Below are 17728 nucleotides of genomic sequence, written 5' to 3' on the forward strand. Positions count from 1 at the left end.
CCGCCCCGTCAGGCGCCCGGCGCGGCCGTACGCTCGTTCCGGCGCCCCCGCCCCCCGGTGGCGGTGCCGGCGCGGTCGGCGGGGCGGGCCGGGGCCGGCGGGCGGGCCGAGGGGAGCGGAGCGCGCCGCACGCCGCCCAGCGCGAAGATGGCAGCAGGGGAGCCGCAAGCCAAGAAGCTGAAGCTGGAGCAGAAGCAGCTGAGGTAACGGGCGCCGGGACGGGCTCTGCTTCGCGAGCAATCCCCGCGGGTGCCGGAGGGTCGCTGGTGCTGCCCCCGGCTGAGGGCGAGACACGTGCCGCCTCCGCGGAGCGGTCGGACTCCGCCGGCAGGGTCCCGCCGCGCCGGGCTGTGCTTGGCCGGGCTGCGCCGGGGGGCGCGGGCGGCCCCTCCGCGGCACCGGGCGCACGTGGAGACGGCGGCGGGGCCGTCCCGCCGCGCTGCCCCGGCTGCTGCTGCGGAACCGCTGCCGGGCCCGGCGGGTGCCCGGGGGCGCCGCCGCACTGGGCTCTCCGCAGCCGAGGCAGGGGCGGGTGGGCGGCGCGGGGGTCGCGCTGTGCCCTGGGGTCGGGTCGGTCGGTGCGAATGAGCTGCTGAGCGTCTGGATGGGGTGCGGTAAACGGAACGCTGCCCGCGACGATGGCCCCGTACTAGAGCACAGCTGGGGTTGTCATTGCGTCTGCCTCCCCTTTGAAAATAGCCTCTGAAAAATACCCCGATTAATACTCGCGCGAGAGTCTCTGTCCCTGTTAGACAGGAAACTGAAAATCCGCGTTAACAGTTACATTTTCTTCAAGACATACCATATAATTTAAAACATTTTCATATTGAAATAATCTGTGCGATTTGCTATACTTCCTCATTTCTGTGATCACAGTACATTAGCACTGACTGAATCCCATCTGAATAATGGCCTGCATAGACATAAGTAATTTATTTTTAAATGTCATAGCAGAAAAATGTAAGGTTTCTCAATGGAGGATGCACAGTCAAAATGAGAAGTTTGAGTACTGAGAGCTGTAGAACAGTTTTTTTTTTTTTAATACAGTTTCAAGTTTGTTTTCTCAGGATTATTCAGATATGAATATAATTGTAAGATAGCTGACTTCCAAGTGTTCAGTGTATGAAGAGAATTAATGACAGAAGCCTTGAAAGGTCCAAAATTATCTTGGCAATAACTAATAACTCCCTCAAATATAGCAAAAAGGGGATGTACTTTAGTACTGAGATGAGAACAATCTTTCTTGGTACAGATGTCCTTATTGAAAGAGCTAATGCTATTAAATTTGTCAAAGTCAGGGTACTTGCTTCTTTGGCAGCCAAGTGACTTTTCAAGTTTAGTAATGGTTGACAAGCTCAGTTGCAGATAGTAGAAGAGGAAAGATGTAACTGAGCTCTGAAAGCAAATAAATGGCAGGCAGCAAGAGAAGGTTTTAGTAAAAAAGCAACAGTTATCTCCAGGTCTCCGTAAAGCAAGATGAGGCAAGAAACTGGCAGCTGCAATGTTTCTGTTTATAAAGTTTATTATAGGAAACAGCATTTTAAGATGAAATATGAGAAAAAATTGAAATTTGAGAATATTATTGGTGTACTGAGTTAAAAATTTAAAGGTTGTTTGCAGTGGAATGAAAGGCAGTGGTGACATACAATGTCTGGTAACGACTGACTAAACTGCAAATACTACTTCTGTAAGGTATGATAGATAAAACATGCGGAATGTTGTTAGAACTTGCATATGTTAATTCTGTTGCAAGTTATTTCAAGCCAATGTATAAATAGGCTCCAGCTTTGTTTCATAAGAGAAGAAATGCTGTAATTAACTGGTGATCAAATAAAGCTAATGTGTGCTGTTTGCCACAGGTTGAACTCATGAAGCAGTTGGTTGTTGGACTAGATTTAGCAGACCTCAGCACTCGTTTGAACCTAGTGGCAAGAACGTGTTTGGCTAAGTGCTGTTGTGGGACTTAAAAGCCACTAGAGAAGGTACCAGAGTGGTCGAGGTTCCATGACTTGGCTGTATTTGTAATGAGATTCAGTTGTTAATGCAAAGCACTACTAGATATGCTTGGAAACAGCTCCTCTATAGATTAGAAAAGAAGTGAAAAATCACATAAAAATTTTGGGTCTCAATAACATTGTACTGGTTATACCAAGAATTTGAGGAGATTATAGAGAACAATTCCTTGTTCTCAATATGTAGATCTGAGGCTCTCCAGTCTCTTCAGAAGACCATGTCTTATGGATTCAACAAGGATGGTTGTACCATATTTATCCTCCCATATGATATCAACCTCAACCTTTCCTGTGATTGTCATGAAAACTATTTTAGTATAAAAAAAAAGACATAAAAAAATAATTCTGCAATGCAATACAAGCCGTACCTCATCAACAATAGCAAATGTTTCCTTTCCCTGTTTTTTCCTTTTTTTTTTTTTGTCATTATTTTTTCTCTCAAAGTGGCTTCATAGAGGTTTCATGGATACATTTTTAGACCTTTTTGATCTTTCCAGACAAAGGAAAGCAAATATCGCTCCCTCATGAGGTAGGCAAAGCTGACTGGGTTCAGGAAACTACACTTGTTTGAAAGCAGTATAGGATGGCTGGCTTTGCCACCCAGTGAGCAGCACACAAAGCCCGAGACCCAAACTGGCATTCCCAGCTCAACAATGTGTTGTGCTGACATTCATCTGCTAGGCGGCAGGTTTTGCATTGTCTTTATTGATGCCTGCAAATCCCCACTACAAACCGATGGGCTTTAGGCAAGGGCATTAATGTGTGCTGCCTTGTTTCGGGCTTCTGACTGCATCTCTGCTGTTTGAAGTAGAATATCATTGTACGTGTGTGAACTGCACCGTTTGAACAGAAAATGGGCTTGCAAAACTGAAAATGGCTTGTCACAGAGTGGCAGCATCAACTTACTAGAAACATCATGAGGTGTTACTTCAGAGGAGAATTACTAAGGATTTGTGTCCTTTTATATTTGGTTTTGTTAGGGAAGTCTGTGAAAACCACAAGCAGATCTATTAACAGCCTGGTAGAGTTATGAAAGAATTTGGACGTTTTCTGTAGCAATGTTTGAACTTATATGTACATGTCTGTATAGAAATATGCATGTTCATTTTTTCCTTCTGCACACAAACTTGTCAAATCCCCTGTACTGCGTTATGACCTTCTGGCTGTTCTGCAGCTGCTGTATTGATCGAATAGTTATGACGTGGCTAGTTGTTTGAACAAATCAGTTTATCTAGAAGATAATGTAAGCATTGAGTTTGGCAAATAGTTCATACTAAAAGTAAAAAGTACAGTATTCCTCCTCTTCTGCTACTATTAGACATCTCTTCATTTTAAGAATAAATTGTCAAATAATCTGTGCATAATTGTTATCAAAAGCAGTCTTTTGTCATTACTGTTCCACTAGATTTTAGAAAGGTTGATACTAGTGGCTGTAAAAAATATTGCTAATTTCACGCATTTTTAATTTTCCTAATAGGCTGGCTTTTAATTTAGCTTATTCCTTCATCAGCTCTTTATAAATGAAAGAAGATTCTCAATATTTTCAGTTAGAATTTAGTAATTTTTCTCTCTTTAATATCTTGGTTTCAGTTTATAATTTTTTTTTTTAATTTCACCTTGCTTCCCATTTATATTCATTTCAGTTTTTGTCTTCCTATTTCTTATATCTTCAAATACAGGTAACGTTTTCCATGTTGGTACTTGTAATGTCCTCAGGTCAAAGAAAGAGCTGAAACTCAAGCACTTTTCTGTGTTTGTTCCCAGAATTAAAGCAATAGACTTTTTCTTCAGATGAATATTTTGTCCCCTTTAGAAATCAGACAAATACTCTTGAGGACACTAGCAACAGACGTTGCTAATTTTGTTTTATTTAGGATGTAACAGCAGTTACCTTCCCTTCCAAGCTGTGTTGACAGAAATACATCCAAGACCGGAATGTCTTGCAGCATGGAAACTCCTGTGCTCTTACAGTGCCGGCACTGGTTTCCATTGTTCAGATGTATAACTCTCAAATTACCCTTGACAAGTATCTTCACCTGGCCTTTGATGTAATCCTCTGGGATTTTGCACAGCACGTGTCATGTTTCCACAGTTTTGTGTTCTTGGTTTGGAGAAAGATTGCTGTGGTGTTTCATCCTTTTAGTTGAAGTAATTCCTTGCTTCATTGTAGGGAGTGTGTAACCTGAGGAAAGAGGAGCTTGTGGGAAGGCTCTTTTGTTCTCTGGACCACAGGCTTTCTTTCCATACTGATGTTACCTGCAGCCCACCTGGCCAGCAGAGTCACACCCACAGCAGAAGTTTAGATGTAACAGCCTTGGCCACCAATACCCTGCAGAAAGGTGCAGCTCTGCCTTGCTGGGATAAGTCCTTGCCTCCCTTAAGTCACTGGGACTAGTCCTGTCCCTGAGGCTGCTTGCAAGCTGGATTACCTGGGAGAGAAGAGCCAGTGTAAATAGGCCTCTTTCATCCTGAATCTTGAAACTGTGTTTTCCTGAGATTTGAGTTCCTCCTTTTTCAACTAAAGGAACAGTTTGTGTAGGATTACTCACCTCATTGGATCTACTGATATTGCTTATGAACAGAAAAGGAAGATGCCCAGGAAAGAGACTTGAATGAATGCAGAATTAGCTGACTATGGTGTTAGTGTAGCAATGTGAAATTCTGTAGCACAAGACCTTGGCTTACTCTGCTGTTGCTAAGGTATATTTCATGTGGAAATCTTGGAAGCAAAATTCTGGCTTGTGATACAAGGTTGTGATATTGAATTTTAGTAGTTACTTACACAGGCATGGTACACAAATATTTCACAAAACCAGTTTCAGAAGCAGGGAATAGGTTGCTATCTAAAGGTCATTAATTACTATTTGCTGACAGTGTATTGGAAAACCTTATCTTCTTGAAAAAAGTAAATTGAATTTGCAGATACAATGTGAACACAATGTTTTTTTTCAAGGATGTTCATTTTTTATTTACATAAATTGATTCTTAAAAATGTATTATTCATATAATGTATAATAGTAGTACAAAATATTATTATTTATATAATATCAATACATTTTGTGTGAAGGAGCGAAGTCTTTGGGTATTACTCAGATTTCAGGGAAGGGAAGGGGATTTTTTACATTTTGAACTGTAATAATTTCCATAATGATTATTTGATCACAGTCAAAGCTGTTCTGAACTTGAAGGATCTGGTAAGATAAACCTACTTGCTGGCTTTATGCTACCTTGGGATTTCATTTACAGTGAAAGATTGTTGTGGGGTTTTCTTCTTTGTACATTCAGTGGTACAAAGCAGTTGTAACTGTTTCAAGGGCTATGCTGTTTGATTAGAATAAAATAGAAGAAAGTATGGATGTCTGCAATATGCTGAAGAGTTAGTAGATTTATAGACTTTCCTTTGCTTTTACAGCTGAACACTCTGTGAAGCTACATGAAAAGAAATGGGATGATGTGACAGAATTCTTAAAATAATAAAAGATTTTTAATACTTTGCAAGCAGAACCTATACAAGCTAAAAATGCATCTTAATTTATGTTGCAAGATATTAAACTCTCTCTGTAGAAAAGTTTCCAAAACAACTGTTATAATAGAAGATATCAGCAAGCTCTACAAAATGCTGTTATTCAAAGAGAATTTGTGGACTTGCTGCTCACTAGTCCCATTTTATAATGTCTACTGGGGCTATTACATAAAAGATCACCCTTCTGTCTTGCAAACAGATGGGCAGCTTATCTAAGATCAACCTTACTTTTGTACTTTGAAGAAATTGAGTGAAAATATGGGGGTTACTAGAGAATTTTTTGTTTATATATTGAAAACTGTAAGATTTATACCAAATGTTTGTGGTGTAAAACATAACACATTAGTCCAAGGCTAAGGCCTAGATTGCCTGTCTCTTGGACACACAGGTTACAAATATATAATGTGTAAAGTTTCATAGATTACTTCAATAAAGTGCAATTTTAAATGTTCTCATATGCCTGCCTGTTATTTTATCAGGTAGGGGTGGAGTTCATTTTGAATTCATAGTGTGCTTGAAAGGAAACATTTGAGTGAAATCACCCGAGGAAGTTGTTTATTATATATAGAGAAACTTACATGGTCATGAAGATTTCTCTCTTGTATAGTAACAACAGCAGTCAAGAAATTGTGGCTACACTGTGTCAGACTTTATATATTTTTAAATACAAAAGCTGTAAATTCCATGTTTCTCTTAGGGATTTCTGAGGCCAAATCACATGTGAAGGCAAGGTCAGCTGCCCCATGCAAGCAGAGGGAGTTTGGAAGGTCAGGGGTCAGGAAGGCTGAGCAAACTCAGACTGGCTGCCCAGCACATACATGGTGGGACTGCAAGTTGAAATTGGGGCACAAGCATTAAGTTGATCTCTGAATTACCATAAGTCATAACTGACCATTTTCCCAGGGATACTCTGGTTGCTTTTTCTCCACTTACTTAGGCTAGGGTTAGGTCTGGATGTCTAGCAGTTCCCTGGCAAATGATTAAAAGCCCAGTGATAAGTGGTAGTAGGGGTAGGTGGTGTCTGAAGATGTCAGTAGCAGTAGAACCTGTGAGAATGTGATAGCACAGGCAAGATGATTGGGCATGGGGAATAGCTGGAGGCTTATAAAGTGCTATTGACTGCTGTTGAGGTGTCATACATGCTATTCCATGAAAATATGTTAATATTTTTTAGAGAAAATATGCTCAAGAGGTAAAAGTTAGAAACATTTGATGGTACCTCATTTGGCCTCTTAGTCTGTAGCTTACTATTTGTAATATGCAGCTGTATGTTGCAAATTACTGTAAAGATAGTTAATGTTGAAGTATAATATGTATTTTTCTTTACATATCTTTATGTGCTTGTTAAAATCAGGCAATTATTTATGAGGGAATCTACAACTAGATTTAAAAAAATGTTTTTAATATTTTGAATACAGTGATTGAACCAAGAAGACAGCTGCATTCTATAGTTATATACAATAACAAGTTATGTAGCTATTACTATATTTGCTGGTGATGGGATCTTCTTCCCCCACCTTCTAGGTTAGAAAACAGAGGTTTGGCTATTAAACACTGAAACTGCTAAACCTGGACATAATAAATAGTTCAATGTGAATCGGAGGATGCAACCATTATATATCTATGTATTTGCATTTCAATAGAATTCACAATCCTCCCTCAGGATTGAGGACCTCTTACACATTGCAATAGCGGTAAGAGGATGGATGTGTTTCCTACTCTTATTTGACTTTTCAGGACCCCTGACACACTTCAATAAAGAAAATTTTGTGACTAGTTCAGTAAATGGTGATTGTTTTTTGAGTGTCTGATTTAGAGGACCTAGGAGATTTGTCCTACATCAGGTATTGAGCATAAATTTTTCTGTTATTTTCATGTGACAGTTCAGGTTCTTGACCTTCATCAGCGTGTCATATTTTGGCATCATCCCCTCTGAGAGACCCCAAAATCAGAAATAGAAGCAAAGTTTGGCTTTAATTTTTTCTGAATAAAATATTCCCATTTTGTAGATGGAAAGGAAGGGAAACTTCAGACTAATAACCACAGGATTATGAAATTGTGAAGTTTAAATATTTAGTTAGAGGTGACACAGCAGTACTTAACAATGTGGGATTCATTTTTGGCAAAAACAACCTCTTGGCTTCAGTTTCATGAATCAGTGTTTCTGGTGCTAGCAAGTTAACAAAGTGCGTGCCAAATCTGCACAATGTGGCAGTAATTTTGACAGCCAGATGAGGAGTGACGATAGAAACCTGGCTTTAGCGAGACTTTCCCTTTCTGATACGGCAGTTCTGCCAGTGTCAGGCGAATAAAAAAGGCGGATAAGCAATGTCGGGCTGCCCTTTTCTTCCCGTGTTTCCAGTCGTGTCCTCTGGCGGGCCGGGCACCCGGAGCGCTCGTTCCACAGGTGGCTGCCAGGCGCTCCGGCAGCCCGGAATGAGGCGATGTGCTCCGGGACTCGGCAGCCCGGCCCCGCGCCCGGCGGCCGCCGCCTGCGGAGGAAGGCGGGCTCCGCAGGAGGTCACTCGGGGCGGCTTCGCGTCTGACCCAACGCACAGTTAAATAAAAAGACTTAAAACGCGTTCGTGTCTAGGGTGTAGTGATCGTGTGTCGGGGCGGGCGTCAGCCCGCGGCCAGAACAGAGCCGGGGCGGGGGGAATCCCTTCGGTTCCCACGGCCCCGTGACACCCGAGGGGCAGCGCTGCCAGGGGCTCCGCTGGCCATCTTTACTGTGGGCGGTGCGGCTCGAGCCCCGCACCTCTGCGCGGCTACCGCCACTAAACTTTTTTTTTCCCCTTGGCCAATTGTCACTGTCTCCCACACTCGCCGCCGGGGCTCGCAGAGGGGACGGCAGCAGCAGGAGCTATGTGGGAGGCGCGCGCTCTCCGCCCGTACCAAAGATGGCGGTCGAGGAGCCCGGGGGTGCCGGGCGGGCGGCACCGCTCGGTACCGGGCGCTGCCGAACCGGGGCGCGGGGCCCGTCGGCAGCGCCCCGCGGCTCCTCGCGCCGCGCGGCCGCCGCGCAGGGCCCGGGCCCGCCCCCGCCGGCCGCCCTGCCAATGGCGGGACGCGCGAGCGGGCGGGGCGGGGCGCGCGGTGGGCCGGCCGAGCGCTGCCCGGCGCTCAGTCGCGGCTGAGGCGCGGGCGCCGGGCGGAGAGGCGACGGTGCTGGTGCCGCTGCCAGGGGACTCTGCCGCGGGCGGCCGGCCGGGCGTGGAGCCATGGCCACTCTCAGGTAATGTCGAGCACCCAGGCAGCGCCCGCAGCACAGCCCCGCGTCCCGGGGGAAGGGGCGGCGGGTGCTGATGCACTCCTGCTGGCGGGGCGGAGGCGCCCGGCGCGATGCTCCGCCGCAGCCGGGCTCTTCTCCCCGCTGTGTTACTAGGATGCGGGGCAGCGCGGCTTCGTCCCATCCCTCTCCCTCTGCCGCGAGTTGGTTTGGTGTCTGCACGCCCGCTCCCCTGGGGCGCGGGAGGAGGGAGAGCTGTGCCGGTGCCTTGCCGGCCCCTGAGCCCGGTAGCGACAGCGCTCCCGGGGCGCCGCGTCGGCTTCTCGCGGGCAGGTGGGCGCGCCCGGCCGGGACTCCCGGCGGCGCTGGGCGATGCCGGTGCCCAGCGGCATCGGGAGCGAGAGCCCCGAGCAGCGCTGCGCCGGGCCGGGCCCGCAGGTGATCCGCGGGGCGGTGGCAGGGGGCTGCGTGCGGTGTCGCTCGGCTGCGGTGCCGCTGTCACAGGTAGCGCCTGGGCGTGGGCGGCCGCCGCCAGCCGCGGGGTGCCGCCCGTGGGCGTGGGAGGATGCGTGTCGAGGGGCCCCGGCAGAGGCGCTGGAACCTTAAACCCCCGCTGTAGCTTGCCGTGACTTAAAGAATCCCCAATAACGAGAAGCAGGGGCTTAATAGCAGGCTAGGCTCTTGGCAGGCTGTTGGAATTGCGGTGATATCAGCCTGTCAGTGAAACCCGGAGAATGACAAACCCGTAACTTAACATTCAGTGAAAGGAGTTACTGTGAATAGTTTTTCTCCCCCAAACACTTCATCTTAAGATGGGGTTGTATTGTGAGGTAAATCAGTAACCTTTGATCAGACCTTTGGCTGCTAAAGAAATGCCTAATATTACAGACTCCAAGTTCAATTTGATAATTCAAGGCAATTCTCCCATCTCTTCTTTCCACCCTCCAAACTCTGTGTATCAGGTTTCATTTACACTGTTTCTGACCTAGACGGTAACTTTGAAATTGCAATAATATTTCACTGTTGGGGCTCATGGAGTTAGCACAGCTGTGTGAGGAGCTGGCTAGTAGTGGAACAGTTTTTTCTGCGGCAGCCTTGCTTACGTAAGGCCAAAGCTTCTAGACTTGTTTTCAAAGTTGGAGCCTGTGAGTGTGTCTCTTTAGAAGATTATGAAAGCTTCATAATAAATGAAATCTTCACTGAAGATGTTCCTCTAAGTCAGTATGTAAATATGTAACTGCTTAGCCAAATATTGTCTTTGCTTACCCATGTCAGGAAAGCATGTGAGCAGTCCCACAGGCCACCTTGTATGTTTAAGGTCTATATGCTAAAGTGATTTGCTGACCAGTGATGCAAGAAAATTGTCTGAACTCTGGAAGGATGAAATAATAGTTCTAAGATACTTTTGTATTAGATGAGTTACTTACTGTTAAGTATCATCCTACTTGTAATGATGTTACATGTATATGTGGGATGAGAGGAGGATGCTCTTAGTTGAGAGCTTATAGCTAGTCAAGTGCTATAAATCTGGTGCTATTGGTATTTTGCTTTAACTACAAATATAAGTAACTTTCAGTAAGTTCAAATCTTGTCATTTATGGGGTTTTAAACTGAACTGGATATGCTGAGAACAGGCTTAAAAACATGCTTTTTTTGCCTTACTTTAAAGGGCATAGTGAAACCCTTTAGAAATACTAATATTTTAGATTTTACAAGACTGTATCTTAAATTTGTAAAAGGACGACTAGGCACACAGCATGCTGCCATGCAATTGCACACCCAAATGTCTCAGTCATGTTTAAGGCTTTCTGAGTTGCCAGTATCCAAAGGCCCAAAATATTCCTCTGTCTCTGTGCCAGTAACTAATAATAAGCTTTCACTGATATTTTGATGTTGCTCTTCCACGGAAGTGCACAGCAGCCTGGGATGATAACAATATTGTATGATAGTTGGATATAGTGCTGCTAATGCTCAGCAGCCAACTTGAATCAGGACCACATTTTAAAAAATGCCTGCAGCAGCAGAGCATGAGATTGGAGACAGCTTTCCAGATCATTCAGTTGCAGTTAATTTTGTTGACTTCTTAAAAGAGGTTCAAGGGTAACTCAGTACTGATGTTGTGAGTTCTTTTTTGTTTATTTGTTTGGGTTTGTTATTTTGTTTTTATCCAGTTTGGTTTAATTTTATTACTTCTGCCACTTGTGATAAGAGTAAGGTGTGAAAAGGTGGCCATTTGTGTAAAATCAATCATATTAGGAATGTCTGAACAAAACACCTAATTAACAGGTGAAGATTTATTTGTACTTAATGAGTTACATTGCTTGAATTTGTAATTGCAACTCACACTTCATGTAGTCCTAAGGTAAAAGCCAAACTCATAAAGTAAATTGCTGCTTGTCAATAGTTATGAATGTAAATGTGATGTACATCAAAGGTTTCTGTAGTTACTGTTCTGGAGTTTTGCCTGTTAGATGGATGGTGTGTTTTTGTCCAAACAACTTTTAGATTTGTATCAGCATCTTATTTGTAGTTTGGAGTTTAAAAAGTATATATCTTGTTCATATATATGTACTCTTTGTGTGTCTGTATGCATATACACACATAGATGCTGAATGTATACTTAATGACTGTATATGCTCTTAATTTGTGCAGGTGAAGGAGTTATCACCTGCTTCTTGAAGAACTGATCCAGATATTCTTTTGCAATAGGTTAGTTGGGTCAAACAAGAACATCCTTTTTGAGTGATACCAGTACTCCAGTGAAAGAGAAGGGACTGGGGAGAGTCAGGGAGGCTGGGGACTACAAAAGTGTGTTCTGTGTCTGTGGTAGAGATGTGTTCCCAAATAACCTATGTATTGTGGAATATCAAATTTCAGGAAATTATTACTGCTTCCTCACTATGTTTTATCCCTAATTGGTTGGAAGTAATCACTGAAATTTTAATCACTGCAGATGTCCAGTGTGACTGAACAGCAAACATAAGGCCTATAAGGTTCAAATCTACTGTTCAAAGTCTTCAACTTGATGAGAATATAACAGTTTAACATCTCAGTTTTTCGCTCTGGAGACTCGTAAATTTAGCATTCTCCAGAATCATAAATATTTGGTTTATGTTATGCTTTTACAGAGGCTTATGTGGCTTTACAGAGTATATGAGATTTAAAAAATACATATTTTTCATTTTTGCTAAGGAGCAACCTGAAGCCAAGTAGTTGCTCTACTTCATGTAGTGCCACAAGCAGTGCAATAGTATAACAGTGTGGAAATTTGCAGCTCCTCAAGAAGGGAAGGGTGATTTGCATTGCGCTAAATGTAGCCAGTGTTGGGTTAGTCAGGTTGAACATGCTAACAATTTACACAGTCAAGTCTTCCTCTTTAACACTAGGACCTTCCAGATTGGTTAACAAAGCTTGTATTAGAAAATGCTGATCACAGTGGGGGATCCCAAAATCAGTTATGCTGGAAAAGACCTCTGGGATGAAATCCAACCTCTTAAATATCTGCTTGTTGACTTTTAAAAATTTGTGACTTAGAAATTCTTTAGACTTTTCCCATTTTCCCCATAAAGGTATTTTTGCCAAATACAGTGACAGTTAAGGAAAAATACAACTCCAGTCCCCACTACAAATGGAGTGTATGGATTTTTCTTCTTCTTTTTTTTTTGTTTTTTCCAGTTGAATGTTAATACATATTTTTAAGCACAGAAGTTCTAGTATCTTGGGACTTAGGTAATTTTAACACCTCGAAAGAACTAAAAATGTAGAAATACATATTAATTGAAGACCCAGAACTAGAGATTCGTATACATTATCTTATGTGTTTAGATTATTTGCAAAAATAGGTAAACAGTGCATAACACTTGACTCGATCTCTTCAGCAAAATCGATGTTAAATCTACTCAAAGTTTTATGTGTTTAAAACATTGTCAAGTTCTGCTGTCCTACATTTAGTTGTGAGAAACAACTATACTGAATTCGAGGAGCGTTTGCCCAGAAGTTTCAGTGGAATGTTTCTGAACATACATTTACTAATCTAATGATAGCTACCTTGGCTTTTCAAACTTGATTCCAAATGGCGCCCTACATACAGCCTCTGGAATACTTGAATGGGGATGATTATAAAATATTGTGGGCAAAGGAAGGCTTGGGAATGAGCAGGACTTGCATGTGATGTAAAGAGCTGCCTGGATTAAATAGCACCGAAAGTTCTGGTTCGTGCTGCTGACATGTGAGGAATTTGTACACATGTTATTGGCTTCATACAGCTTCTGTACAAAGTTGCTCTTGTGCTGCTTTGAACACACTGACCTGCAGGTTCTGTAGTCCACAGCTCATTGAATGTTTGGTAGCTTCTATTTTGCTTTTCCATTGAACGTGGTAACTTCTTCATAGGCGGTGACCTCAGCATGTCAGCTGTATTGCAGACTTTTTTTTTCTTTTGTAAGTACAGCTGCTGTTTTCTGGCATACTGGCCATTAAAGTCCTGGCTGTAGTCTTATATGGAAGTTATCCATGATATGTTTTTTTTTTTTTTTAAGTGTAGTTATAAATCTACTGATGTGTAGAATTTCACAGCATGTGAAAATTAGGTAAACATTAGGTACAGGAACATATAGCTTGGGACAGATCTGCATTCAACACTTGAAAAGTTCTGACTTCATTCATCGTCCTACAGTACTACTTATGCAGTACTTAGGTTTTACAACAGAGAGAATGTTCTGTCTTGTGACTTCAACTGCAATCCCCTTTATCCTTATGTCTTCTGAGATGTCATCTGTCTCTCACTCTTCATGTCTTCTAGCCAGGTGTAACTTATGGTTATGCTATTTTGAACATTGTGCTATTTGTCACACTGACAAAAGTATTTAGCCAGTCTTACAGGTTTGTACTAAGCAGTTAGTAAACTATATAGTTACTAATAATACTAACTAATAGTTAGTAACTATTCCAGTTAGGAGCAAGCTGGATTTCTGGCTCCATTTTCCACAAGCAGCATCAAGCACACATTTCAAGAAGCATCTTCCACATTTTATTTACAGTGAAATGGGCTCTAAAGGATTGTCTTTAAAGCTACAAAAACTAGGATACTTAAAAGCATGGTTTGCTGTGTCTCAGTATCAAGGTTATTAATCATGTTTTCCATAGTGCAACGTGGGTCAGTGTTCCACCAAGTTGCAGTCCTTCAAGGACAGGCTGCTCCAGCATGGCTCCTTCACAGGGTCACAAGTCCTACCAGGAAACCTGCACCAGCATTGGGCTCCTCTCTCCATGGCTCTGCAGGTCCCTGCCAGGTGGCTGCTCCAGCACAGGCCTCCAGTGGGGTCCCAGCCTCCTCTCAGGCATCCACCTTTTCCAGTGTGGGTCTCTTGCATGGGCTGCAGGGGGATCTCTGCATTCCCATGGACCTCCGTGGGCTGCAGAGGGACATGCTGCTTCACCATGATCTGCACCAAGAGCTGCAGGGGAACCTCAGCTCAGGTGCCTGGAGCATCTCCTGCCTCTCCTTCTCTGCTGACCATGGTGTCTGCAGAGCTGTTCCTCTCACATGTTCTCACCCTGCTCTTCTCTGGCCTCATTACATCTACAGCAATAACTTTTTTTCCCTCTTCTTCTGACATCTGTTATCACTGAGGTGTAACGATCATCTATTTAGCCCTGCCTTGGCCAGTGGCATGCCCATCTTTGAGCTACCAGGGATTGGCTCTGCTGGACATGGTGGAAGCTTCTGGCAGCTTCTCACAGAAGCCACCCCTGTAGGACCCTGGCTACCAAAACCTGGCCACACAAACCCCATATAGGTGGTCATACTGAGGCTACCTTTGGTAGCTGGAGCATGGGTGTGCCTTGTTGGTTGGAGACAGTAGGTGTTAGTTTGGCAAGGAATGTGATGGGTTTGGATGTAGTTTTAGAGAACAGCTGCATTCACTCCTACTTGACACTTGGCCACATATCTAATCCTTTGGTATTACTGCATTATCACCCAAGTGCATGCTATTCAGGAAAATGTAACACATGGTTTTTCTGTATTAATCTAAAAAAGGAGGTTCAGGCTATCTATCTCAAGAATACTGTTTACAGTATTTTTGATATCTTTTTTCTTATGTGAAAGAAGTAATGATAATGAATGTCAAATTGCTTAGAAAGTACATCCAACCTACCAATAGACAGCTGCAGTGTTTAAAATGGCTGACAATGCAGAATCCATAGTCTCTTTGTTTCAGTTTAGTAGAACAGACTGAAATTGTTAATTATTTGTTGGTAACCAACAACTGAGTGGGTTCAGTGAAATTCTTATTACTCTGGTGTGATGCTTCCCCTGTCTAAAATTTGGTATTGCAACTTGAATATCATCCTTTAAAACTCCAGAATGTGGCATGCAGCTTAAATTCTTTATCTGAGTAAGTGACAGTTTAACAGAATAATGTGCTTATTATTGTAGTCTGTGTATTGATCCAAGATCACTGTAGGATGGTACTTCACTCAGATTTGATTCTGTGTATATGCCAGGTCACTAGGTGTTTACTGTGCTGGGGAAAATGTGTATTCTTTTGTTTTTCTCTCTAATTAAAAAAAATGTCTTTACATATACTAAAAACAATAAACCAGTACTAAGCTAACTCGAAATAATTGATTCTCTTACAGTGAAAATGTCCTGTTTGGAATGGGAAATCCTCTGCTTGATATCTGTGCAGTTGTGGACAAGGACTTCCTTGACAAGTAAGGCTTGATATTTTTTTTTTTTTTTTTTAATGTCAGTTTTGTTTCCAGAATTATGCCTATAAATAAACGGTGGGCTACCTGCATGTATAATGCTGTGTTTAGGCTGATCTCTGGGATTCTGGCCTTGTGCTGGAAGTAGCCAGTATCTATCATTTGATCTTGCTCTATGAAACTGTGGGGGTGGTGGTAGTATCTATGTAAACCTTTAGTGTTTTCATATGTTTTTTTATCAATTTATTCTGGTGTCCTCATGATGTCTCTGTTAGTCTTTAATTGGAGGGAGTTGTCAATTTCAGTAAGATTTAGGTAGTTCTTATATGAATCTTTGTGTGCTACTTTTGATTTACTATTACTGTACTCTTCTTCAGTGATGTCTGTGGGGTAAATAGGCCATTTCTGTAACACACCAAGAAAAGCTGTGCAAATATACCTTTAAAAAATATTCCAGTTTATCAGTCTGGAACAGAACTGCTTCTTATCAGGTTGTCTGTTATCTTGCTTAAGCCTACTTGTTATACTACCATCCATATAACCATATTGCTGAATTGCTTAATTGGCATTAAGCCTACTCATTCTTGAATCAGCTTAGAGATCTGTCTTTTCCAGAGGTGTAAAATAGAGTTGCTCTTTTAAATCTTTCTGCTTGAGCTCCATTTTTTATTGCTGTTACCACTTTTTCTCTGCTTTGTAAGTTGATTTGATCTTTCAGTGCTTGCATTTTTTTCTTTAATTTTTGAAGTGTTAATAAGTTTTTTTTCTCTAATTGTTCTTTATTTTCTTAATGGGAAAATTGCATCAAAACTAAATTTCACATCACCAAATAAAGAATAGGTGCAGAGTTTTTATTTTTGAATGTCAGGCATAAATATTTTGTTCTGCAGCTTTTAATAGCAATAATTTGTCATCAATATTTCATCACTCAAATTTTATGTTAAGGTTTGTTTAAGTGAAAGCCTTTATATTGTAAGCTGGAAACAAAAGACAAGGATGTAATGGATTGTGTCAAATTCAAACACCTGGAACTTTAGAAATCAGGTCTATGTCTTAAGCATTCAAAAAAGTGAATTAATGTGGTGTAATTCTCTGCCTCACGTTTCCACCGAAATAACTTGAAAGCCAGTCTCTAAAAATAAGAAATGCCCTTATCCCAACCCAACAATACTCCCCAACTAATCCTTATAAATTGCTGACATAAAAGAGATGATGGGATCTCTACTGCAGCACTGAAATCCTTCAGGAGTGCATTGTGCTTTTCACTGGATGTGATGTGCTGTGCAGAATTTAATTTAATTTAAAAATTAGAAGTCTTATGTTCTCAAATTTGAGTCCTGTCAGACAAATTAAATTATCTCCTGGAGCAGCATATGCTCTGTGAGCATTTCTTTACTGCCAAAATGCATTTGTGGGGTATTGCATTATTGAAAGCCGTAAGTTTCCCCCAGCAGTTTCACAGGAGCCTCCTGATAGTGTGATAGCTCTGGTAATAACCTCAAAACTGAGGAGCTTGTTTACCTTCTCCTGCACCTGATTTGATACCCCTCTCCCTGTTTGTCAGGGTATACAGAGAAGTCCATTTAACAAACCGACAAGAGTGTTTCTACTCCAGGTCCAACTACCTTTTGCAACACTTCCTGAAATGGGGATCAGATCCCATGTCTCCTCAGCTTGGGAAGGGAGTTAAAATAGAAAATGGAGCTGTAGAACAACTGCTAAAATAAAGTTATCTATTCAAATGCTGCAGGGAGGTGCAAGAGCACAGACATTTCAGGACTGGGAAGCATTTGAAAGAGAATTTTTTGATCATTGTAGATTCTCTTTTTTCTTGTCAAGCAAGAAATGCACCCATCTCTAGCCATGTAGTGTCAGCTTTTGGTATCTTGGCAACCTTGAATCTGTTTCTCACCTCTTCTACTGGGTGGGAATGTTTAATGGGGTTGTCAGGCCAGCAGGGCTCTGACTTGAGAAGGTAGCTTAGGAAAATAAGAAAAGTTTAGGTAAACACCCATAAGAATTTTATACATTTAACTTTTACAGTGTTTCTGTTGCTTTATCCACCTCTCGTACAGTCAGTTGTAAGAATAAATACCTTTGTTCAATATAAAGGACTTGATGTTGCAAATTTAATCAATATACATTGTCAATGAAATAAGAGTATTAAAATGAGTCCTGTAAACAGCTTATTTTTGTAACTTGTGTTAAGAAAGTGCAAATTGAAACAGCATAAGGAAGTATAGAAAGTGGTCT

At 42.3% G+C, this 17728-nt stretch overlaps 1 protein-coding gene across 2 annotated transcripts in view; it reads left to right on the forward strand.

The window, feature by feature from the left end:
- The first annotated feature begins 91 nt into the window (after positions 1-91).
- Positions 92-17728, forward strand: part of ADK (adenosine kinase) — a 271565-nt gene continuing 253928 nt past the window's right edge. Inside the window, exons 1-2 of one of the 2 annotated variants that reach the window (XM_053949546.1) lie at positions 92-203; positions 15407-15481. In XM_053949546.1, coding sequence (XP_053805521.1) covers positions 148-203; positions 15407-15481 — 131 coding nt within the window. In that variant the 5' untranslated portion in view covers positions 92-147. Of the gene's footprint in view, positions 204-8655; positions 8771-15406; positions 15482-17728 lie in introns of those variants that run through there. The other variant, XM_053949547.1, reaches the window with a different exon arrangement.

The sequence above is a fragment of the Vidua chalybeata genome, chromosome 8 (assembly GCF_026979565.1).
Source record: "Vidua chalybeata isolate OUT-0048 chromosome 8, bVidCha1 merged haplotype, whole genome shotgun sequence".
Lineage (NCBI taxonomy): Eukaryota > Metazoa > Chordata > Aves > Passeriformes > Viduidae > Vidua > Vidua chalybeata.